This window comes from Dunckerocampus dactyliophorus, chromosome 21, assembly GCF_027744805.1.
Source record: "Dunckerocampus dactyliophorus isolate RoL2022-P2 chromosome 21, RoL_Ddac_1.1, whole genome shotgun sequence".
Lineage (NCBI taxonomy): Eukaryota > Metazoa > Chordata > Actinopteri > Syngnathiformes > Syngnathidae > Dunckerocampus > Dunckerocampus dactyliophorus.
Window position 1 is genome coordinate 1,177,501 of NC_072839.1, and position 9,342 is coordinate 1,186,842.

Sequence of the window (9,342 nt, forward strand, 5' to 3'; positions counted from 1 at the left end):
ATTTGAGATATTTCTGGCCTAAATGAAGCATCTTCAAGCATACGAATGGCTAAATGAAGTAAAAAGTAAATGTAAGGAATGCACAAGGTACATTCTAAAAGATGTAGTATTCTACACTGGTCACTAGGTGTCAGTAATCTTCCTGTGATGTTGGATGACTGGAACAAAAGGAAATTATTGCAGGTTTGAATAATCTCACAACAGGCCCAATCATCCCCGACACGGGCTACAGTTGCGGCTGTAACCCACCCTAACTCTGAACCCCTTACTTCACTTCCTGTCCGTCTCCCACTCAGCTCCCCGAGCCCTGGCAACACACATCTTTTATTATGTCTACTATATTGGGTAATAGGAGTGTAAAGGTGACTATAGGGGTGCTATTTTATGTCTAGAGGGCTCTAATAGTGTTAAAAAGCATATTTAGAAGGTCGTAAACAAGTTTTCTATGCTCTAACTAACAGAAAATTACATTTATAAAGAAGGATTCCTACTTTGCGGAAATTCACTTATCACTGTCGGGCCTGGAACAGCCTCCTTAATCCCTTCACAGACTTTCTAAGCATGTCTTCGCAAACAACAATGGCAATGGTCAAATTTGACTTGAACATGCTTACAAGTTGCAATGGAATACATCACATAGTACAATTTGCAGTTCCACATGTCCAAAAGGAGTAGGAAGAAGCAAAGCCTATTTAATCCTACCCCCCCTCCGTTTCACATCAATTGCAGTACATTTATTCACTTCCTGTATTTCACATGTGGTCTTTTTAATACTTAGAAAAGTGATAAGTAATGTCACAGTGTGGTAATCTAATTGTCAATCATAACAATCACAATAAATAATAATCATGGACTGTATAATAATCAGTATAATAATAAACAGCTAATAATCAATACAAATAGACATAAGAGAACAAGTTTGTGTATCTTTTTTTAAGTTTAGTTTTTCCCAGAGATTATATTTCTCCTCCCTTATAGAAAAGTATTGTGTGACATTTTTGGGTAACAGGTTATTGTTTGCTTTATGCATAATTTCAGCTGTTTAAAAATGCTCTAAATCAGCTAATTTTAATATTTGTGATTTTCGAAATAAAAGATTTGTATGTTCTCGATACACGGCATCAGTCTCCATCAACACAGACGGGGAGACAAAGGCGATAAACGAGAACTCAAATCAGATGTTCAATCTATTCAATTTTGAGGTTTCCGATTGAAAAGCCTGCATTAGACGTTGACAGAAATACAAGAAAAGGCCTTTAAAAGCTACTTGTTTCTCGCTTCAGCTTTGTATACGCGCAACTCAAAAGCCTTTTAAGCTCGCAGCAGGTCAGTGAGTGAGGTGCGAATGGCATTTTTCTGAGCAAGCTGACGTAAAAAGCACCGTGGCGTGTCTTCCCGGGCATGTTGGCTTTAATGGAGCCCAATAATGGACAAGCAGACCTACCACTTTAGCCAAAAACCCGCCAATTGTCCATAATAGCTCCCTGGCCAGTTTTTAAAAGTGTAAAAGAAGGCATAAAAAGTATGTGCTGCTTTTTTTTGTTAAGATAATTCCTATGGGTCTTGAATGAATGGCCTGTGCATTTCCAGGAAGGAATGACATGTATGAAAGTTTGCATGTTTGTAATGCTGTTTCTCAGCGCTAAAACATGCATGTCAGCTTAACTGCACACCAGGACCTGAACATGGGTGGGAATGTTTGTCTGTGATTGACTGGCCACCAGGCCACGGTGTCCCTGTCATCCAAAGTCATTCTTTTGGTTCGCTTCATTCATTTCTTCCAAAAGGTCCAACCAATCCTGACAAGTACGAAAAACCAAAGCAATTTTTATGCGTAGGAAATAATGTCAATTTAAAGAATCCGTTCCAGAGAATATGAACAAAAATACATTTTACAAAGAATAATTATATTTTTTTTATGCAGAAAACAATGCAAAACAATGATAAATAATGAATGAAATGGAGGGATGCCAAAGCAAGGGGGTGGAAAATAATTTATAGTCTGCATTTTGTAATGACAGTGTTCCCTCGCCACATCGCAGTTCACCTTTTGCGCACTCACAGAATTTCTTTTTTTTTTTTTTTTTTACAGTGTATAACCTATCCCCGCGCTAAACGAGGGAACACTGTATATTTGTATATATATCTTATGTTATGCTATTTCTTGTTATTTGTGCATGTGAAAAGTCATCAACAACAGAAGCACGTCTGTCAAAATTTTGGCCAACATTTTGGCGATAATCCTACAAAAGCTGGAGTGTTTGAAAACGTGTGTTTGACTGTACATTCATACCAACGTTCACTGTGCAACAGCATGTCGGTGATTGAGTAAGTCAGGTGATTCTCAACTGTTCAACGAGTGTGAAAAGGAGTAGGAAGAAGCAGAGCTCATTGTGTTACAAGTGGATCTAAATGTGTCACTGTGTTTGTGTTTAGGCCACCACGCAAGACGCCGAGCAACGCATCTCAAGACGCGTGGGACAAGGCTTACCCGCCAGCAGCAGATGCCAAAGATAACCCCCGCTACTCCAGCAGCGCCCAGGGAGCCCACAACGGCTACCTGGGAACGTCCAACTTTAACGCCCGTGTGGTCTTGGAGACTCAGGAGTTGCTCAGACAGGAGCAGAGGCGCCGAGAGCAGGAGCTCATCAAAGGCCGCCTACCTCCTGCCCAGGAACCCTCCAGCAGCGCCGACAGAGAACACAGTCAGGAGCCACCCAAATCCAAGGGTCCCTACAGGCAGGACGTCCCGCCGTCCCCGACTCAGCTGGCTAAGCTCAGCAGGCTGCATCAGGGCTCCGAGAAAGGGAGGCAGTTTTACTCCTGAAACCAACACGGAAAGACACTTTTTTTTCTGTTTTAGAAGGTTGATTTAAAAAGCAAGCAATGAGTCCAAATGCTGTGATATTTTTTATTGGAGTATTAATATTTAACTTTTTTAACGACATGAACCATATTCATTTTTACCAATGTGTAAAATATTGATTTTCTTCCACAGAATATGTATATAAGTGCCTTTTATTCCATGTAGTACTCTCATCCTGGTACCAGCTTGCATTTTGGACCGCCTGTATGAGTCAGTAGGTTTTGGGTTCATCCTCCTGCTTTATCTTTCATTTTTCTCGTCACAGTTTCTGCTGCTGCAAAAAAAACATCTTTAGATCTCCGTTATTCCAATCCTGTCTGACCTACCCAGGGAAGCCGGCATTATAAATTGGGTCAGGTCAGGGTTATTAATTAATGTACCTCATTAAAAATGAATGCATTTGTTTTTGTTTGTTTTTGTTTTTGTTTTTTTTTGTCGTGTGCAGTGAGGAGCGAGAAACGGCAACCTTGCTGTCAAGGTTTCGGGCCCTGGCCTTGTCCGGAATGATTGGGATGTAAGCGAAGCCTGCTGGCCCTGAGGTGTCACAGCCGCTCCTTGCTGAATATTTGATCGGGGTGTTCGCATGGGAAGCGCAGCAGCTCCGCAGGTGGTCTCAGTGGAAAATAAAGTGCCTGTTTTATCAGCTCATTCGGTTTTTGATTGCGTCCATTGCGTCCACAGAGATGACTTTGGCTGCACGGTAATCCCTCCTCTCTTTGAATTCCGCGTCTTCACTCTATCACGGTTTTTCAAAAATATATTCATAAACCATAGAGTTTCATGGTTGAATACGGTCTATCAGTAAGAAAAAAATGCTTATTTTACGTATTTTTTTGCCTAAATGAAGCATTTTCAAACATAAAAATGGCTTAATGAAGTTACAAATGCCATTTACAGAAATTACAAATAAAAGGCGTTCAGAAGACGCATTCAAAGACATTGTGATGATACGTAGTATTCTACACTGGTCACTAGGTGTCAGTACTGTTACTGTCATGTGGGTGAGACACACAAGCACCAGACTTGATCGCCGGGACAACAGGCTTTTATTGCAGCTTTGAAAGATTTCACAACAGGCACAATAATCCCTAACATGGGATACTGTTGTGGCCGTAACCCACGCCAACCTAAAACTCAACTCCGAACCCCTGATGTCACTTCCTGTCTGGGCCACCGGAACACATTTACATGTGCACAAGTTGTATTGACGTCTTATTACGTCTACTATATTGGGTAATAGGAGTGTAAAGGTGACTACAGGGATGTTATTTCATGTCGAGAGGGCTCTAATGTTAAAAACTGTATTTAGAAGGTTGTACACAGGTTTTCTATGTTCTAACTAGTAGGGATGTCACGAGACGAGAAGATACACGGGATTTGGTTTTGGAGACAAGATGGAATTTTAACTTTACCTTTAAGCAAAGTCCAATGATGAAATATATGACAATATATTGCATTCTACTCATAACATTTCCACTACGTTACCCTCTCCTGCACTCTGTGTGTATGCCAGCGGCCCCGCCTCCACTCACCGAGACAAGGAGACTGTTTGACTGACAAAAGGGCTCACTCCGTTCATGCCGTTGTTCCATGAAACAAACGTGCCAAGGTGCCGAAAGCAATGCACAGAGTGAGCTCTCTTCCAGCATGGCAATATATTAAGCCCGGAAAAATGATCAATTACATTTTCATTTATCGTGTGATGAATGAATTAATGTGTTAACAATCCATGCCGAGTGCGAAAATAAATCGTGTCATGTTTTAATCTTGCGAGATCTTGTGACACCCCTACGAACTACCAAAATATTCTACTTATAAAGAAGGAATCCTATTTTGTCAAAATTCACTTATCTCGGTCGACTCTGGAACCAATTAGCTGCGATAAACGAGGGATTACTGTATTTCTGATCAATATTTGGTAGTGTTTTTTTTACAGTAATGTGAGTGCACTTTTTGTCAATTAACAACAACAAAAAACAACAACAAATAGTAAAGGGTGGTGGTGGGGGCATCTAGATTTTTTTTTTTCATGAAAATGTGAAGATGGGGAATTTAACTCCAAAAATTGATTTGTTGCATTTGCGTTCTTTTTTTATTGCAATTTTGGTTGCTATGACATCACAGGAGGATTGCGCCAATTCATGTAAAATAGAAAAATCAATGCAAGCATCTTTGTGTGTGTTTTTTTCACTCTCCAGTACAGTACAGTTCGTCAATGAAAATGTCCACTGTACCAAGCATTTGGCTCCAGAGTGTGAGAAAAGAAAAGTAGTAGGAGGATAACAAGATGGGAGCCGTGACCTTGTAGATGATTCAGCCAGTGGAGCCATTTCTCACTTTGCATCAGAACCTCAAGGTCACCTCTCTCCACTTTGCTGGCTCATGGCGTCTTTTCTTTTTCATATTTGTTGTCCTTTTGCCCAGAATTTGTGTGCTGTGTTGGTGTCTGTGATTGTGTTACATAACAAACAAAAAAAGCACCTGTATCCCACCATCCTCCCGTGCAAATGTGTGTTCATTATTTGCCTCTGTGATAAGTCTTTGCATAAAGATGTTGTTTCGGGGGGGGGGTTGTGTTTTCCTCCCAGTGAGAAGCTGTTCCTGTTCAGTGGTGGTTTTATGATCATCCTTTATTTAGTTTGGTTACATGATGCTACTGTGGTGGTGTAAAAATGACTAATATGTAAGCACAGTGCAATTTCCCTTTTTATAACAAACAACGGTTTCTGCTCTTTTGTGTACATGCAATAAAACACATTTTTTTAAGCAGTCACATTAAGGCTCTTTTCCGTTCCCCTTTTTAGTGATTATTGAACACAAGCATGTTTGTTTGTTTTTTGTTTTACTTGGCAACATGTAAGTAAGACTTGTGGTCAAATGCAGTCCAGTTTTCAGGGATTTTTGTTCCATATGAGACTTCATCTTAACAGTATCTCATTTGTGTATTTGGCTTTGTGATGTCACAGCAGCAGGGTGCCAGTGATGGCAAAGTGAAGCGCTACATAGGACAGCGGTACGTACAGTCAGCCCTCGTTTATCGTAGTTCCACACCTGACCGTGACAGCGGAATTTCCACAAAGCAGGATTCTGTATTGATAAATAGTTGTAGTTCATAGCATAGGAAGCCTTGATTAGAGCCCTCCAGACATGAAATATCACCCCGATAGTCACTTTTACCAGACTCTGCATCGGTCCGTTGGTGAAGAGGGAGCTGAGCCGAAAGGCAAAGCTCTCAATTTACCGGTTAATCTACGTTCCTACCCTCACCTATGGTCATGAGCTTTGGGTAGTGACCTGAAGAACAAGATGGTGGGTACAAGCGGACGAAATGGGTTTCCTCCGTAGGATGGCTGCGTTCCCCCTCTGTCATCTGCTTTGAGGGGAGCCACATGAGGTGGTTCGCAAATGTGGTCAGGATGCCTCCCTGGGGAGGTGTTCAGGGCACGTCCAACCGGTAGAAGGCCTCAGGGAAGACCCAGGACACGTTGGAGAGACTGTCTCTCAACTGGCCTGGGAATGCCTCGGGATCCGCCAGGAGGAGCTGGACGAAGTAGCCGGGAGAGGGAAGTCTGGGCTTCCCTGCTTAGGTTGCTGCCCCCACGACCTGACCTGGGATAAGCGGTCGAAGATAGATGGATGGATGGATGGATGGATGGATGGATAGTCACTTTTACAATCCAATTACCCAATATAGTAGACATGATACAGATCCAGGGGTTGTTTGTTTTTATAAAGTTGCTTCCCACGTTCCTCATTGTTTTGGGTTTGTTTTCAGCGAGCATAGTCACTTGTTGACACGCAGTCTGTCCAGGCTGGCTAACTTCACATTTTTAAAGCAAAAATCTGGATTGTAGATTTAAAAATGTCTCCTTTTCACCGTTCACATGTGTCACTTATGAATTTAACATAAAACTAAAGGAGCTGAGCATGATAAAAAAGCTACAAATCATAAAATAATGATATTTTTTCCAGAAGGAAATATTTGCTGACTGGGTCATGTGGCTGCCAGATCCTCGTTGAGATGTTACCTCTCCGAATACTCAAACGTCTTACAGCCATGACCAATGCCGTTGGCCACTGGCGCCAAGTCAAATCGTTTTAGGCTAGAGCAGCAATGAAAATGTACAATAAAATATCATCATCATCTCTCTAATCTCCATTCCTGATAGCAGATTTTGCTGCGAGATGACTCAACTTCTCAAACGTTTATGATCCCTGAGATGGTGATAAAGACTAAAACATCTCAGCAAAAGCCAAACGTCAGGTTTTCCAAAAATGCCAGCGCTCTCTTCTTGCCAAATCTATTTTCATCTAAGCGCTTGAAACGATCCATCTGCTCATTTAGTCAATACGTTTTTTACTTGATGATTGCGCTGGTCTGGATGTCAGCGTTGGGAATATGAAGGTAAAATGAAAGTGAAGGCAGAGACCAAACAGTAGAAATTAGCTTTCACGCTAATACTGTACCTCTGGGGGGGACTTTGAAAAGCAGCATCTCTGAAGGAGCCGGAACGTTGCTCATCCCCTCTGAGCCGCTGTCCCGGTCCCTCAATATTACCTTGGAGTGATTGTGAATAAAGCAATTTGGAGAGCAAAGATCCAGTCTTTGGTTCAACTTGCGGTCAGTCGTCAGCACGTCTGCTAACACGCTGTTTTTTATGCTGTAAAAGCAATACTGAGCTTCCTTTTCGGAGCCAACTGGAACCACTTTTATTTATTAGCCGTTTATTTTTTTCCCTCATTAGAATACGACTTTTTTTTCTCTTGATATTTTATTCATCTTTTTCTCTTCGTATTCATTTTCCATTTCTGCTGGGAGTTTAAGTTTGCCAACTTTCTTCTTCTTCTTCTGGTAAATATGACTTTATTCCCGTAATATTTGGACTTTATTCTTGTAACATTATAACTTTATTTGACGTTTTGTTTGCTTATCATAATATTACGACTTTAAACAAATAATGCCTTTTTTATTCATATTTCAACTTTATGCTACCAAAACAATTTTTAAAAATTGTAAAAAATTACAACATTTTCTTGTTAGATTACAACTTTTTTCTCTGCATATTTTGATTGTATTCTTTTCCATTTTTTATTTTTCTTGTTCAATTCTATAGTTTTTAAATGTGCAACAGGCCAATAAAAAAGGCTGCAAATGGACCCCGTACCACACTTTTGACACCTCTGCCTCGCTGGAATCGGAAGGCCAATCAGAAGTCTGAAACAAGTCATCCAGACCCACAAGACACAAGAACAATATAAAGAACAGTGGCGACACGAGTTAGTTACTTTGCTTTGTTGTTGTTGTTCATTGCAGATGAGAAGAGTTGAGTCCAACTTACAAAAGCATCCAGTTGAATGTATTGAACTGTATTGAATGTCCAACGGTGGACAGATTTACCAGGACACATATCAAACTAGCGTAGACCTGCGGCAAGCGCCACAGTTCCCCCCATATTGTGATTTACAGCATAAGTATTAGTCCTGCATTTATTTTATCTACATGTCTAGATTCCTTGGCTATGAAAAGATACCATCAGCAATGGGATTCCTGATGATATCAATATTAGTTGAGTAGTTATTCACAGAAATGGCATCTTCCGTAATGGTGGTTTTCTTCTGGATCCATCTCCATAGCTTTTGAAGATACAACAAATCCGTCGGCACACTCCAGAGTGTGTCTTGACAGTGTCTTGGCTACAGATAATGGTGTTTGTTGCATGTTTATAGCTTCATTTGTTGTCTTCCTAGGATGAAAATAACAAAGGACCCCTATTTGTTCATATTGTGCATCATAGTATCCGGAATGATTCCATTATCTGGATCAGTCTTTGATATTTGTAGAACCGGTTGGAAACTTGTCCTGTAGTTTTTGTTTTCCAAGTGCTCTGACCATTTTTTTGTGGAGTTATATGCACAAATGCCGAAAACTGTCCTATCTCGCAATGTTAAAGAATACTTTTAAAAATTGGATCCAGACGGCCATCCGGATCACCCCAAAATCCAATCAGTTCTTCTATATCCCATTTCCGACAGTTCCTGAAAAGTTCAGCCAAATCCATTCAGAACTTTTCAAGTTATTTTGAACGCAAACAAACCGCCGGCAAAAACATAACCTCTTTGGCGGAGGTAACAATCTTGAGAAGACTCCCCAGAGACCTAAAGAACAATGAAACGCAGGCGGGTGTCCAACACGGCATGGAACGTTTTGGGTGCTCTTCTAGAACAGCTTAAACATTTCCGTGCTTGAACCCTCCCATCTGTCCTACATGAAACAATACATCCGTGGCGTCTTTAATACAACATTCCTTTCCTCATTGAAAGTCATGAGTGACTGACAGCAGACGAGCGGTTTTTGGAAGGAACAAAGGTGTTGTAAACCCTCGTAATTTCATGTTTTGTACAGGCACTGTTCAGGGCAGACTTCATTTGTGTACCAGGCACCTTGCGGGGCAACTAAGGGGTCCTCAGTAGGACCA

At 41.0% G+C, this 9,342-nt stretch overlaps 1 protein-coding gene across 2 annotated transcripts in view; it reads left to right on the forward strand.

Annotated features, from left to right (window-relative positions):
- LOC129173895 (partitioning defective 3 homolog) overlaps positions 1 to 5,614 on the forward strand; it is a 308,256-nt gene extending 302,642 nt beyond the window's left edge. For both annotated transcript variants that reach the window (XM_054765212.1, XM_054765211.1), the window contains one exon: positions 2,437 to 5,614. In XM_054765212.1, coding sequence (XP_054621187.1) covers positions 2,437 to 2,827 — 391 coding nt within the window. In that variant the 3' untranslated portion in view covers positions 2,828 to 5,614. The remainder of the gene's footprint in view (positions 1 to 2,436) is intronic.
- The last annotated feature ends 3,728 nt before the right edge of the window (positions 5,615 to 9,342 follow it).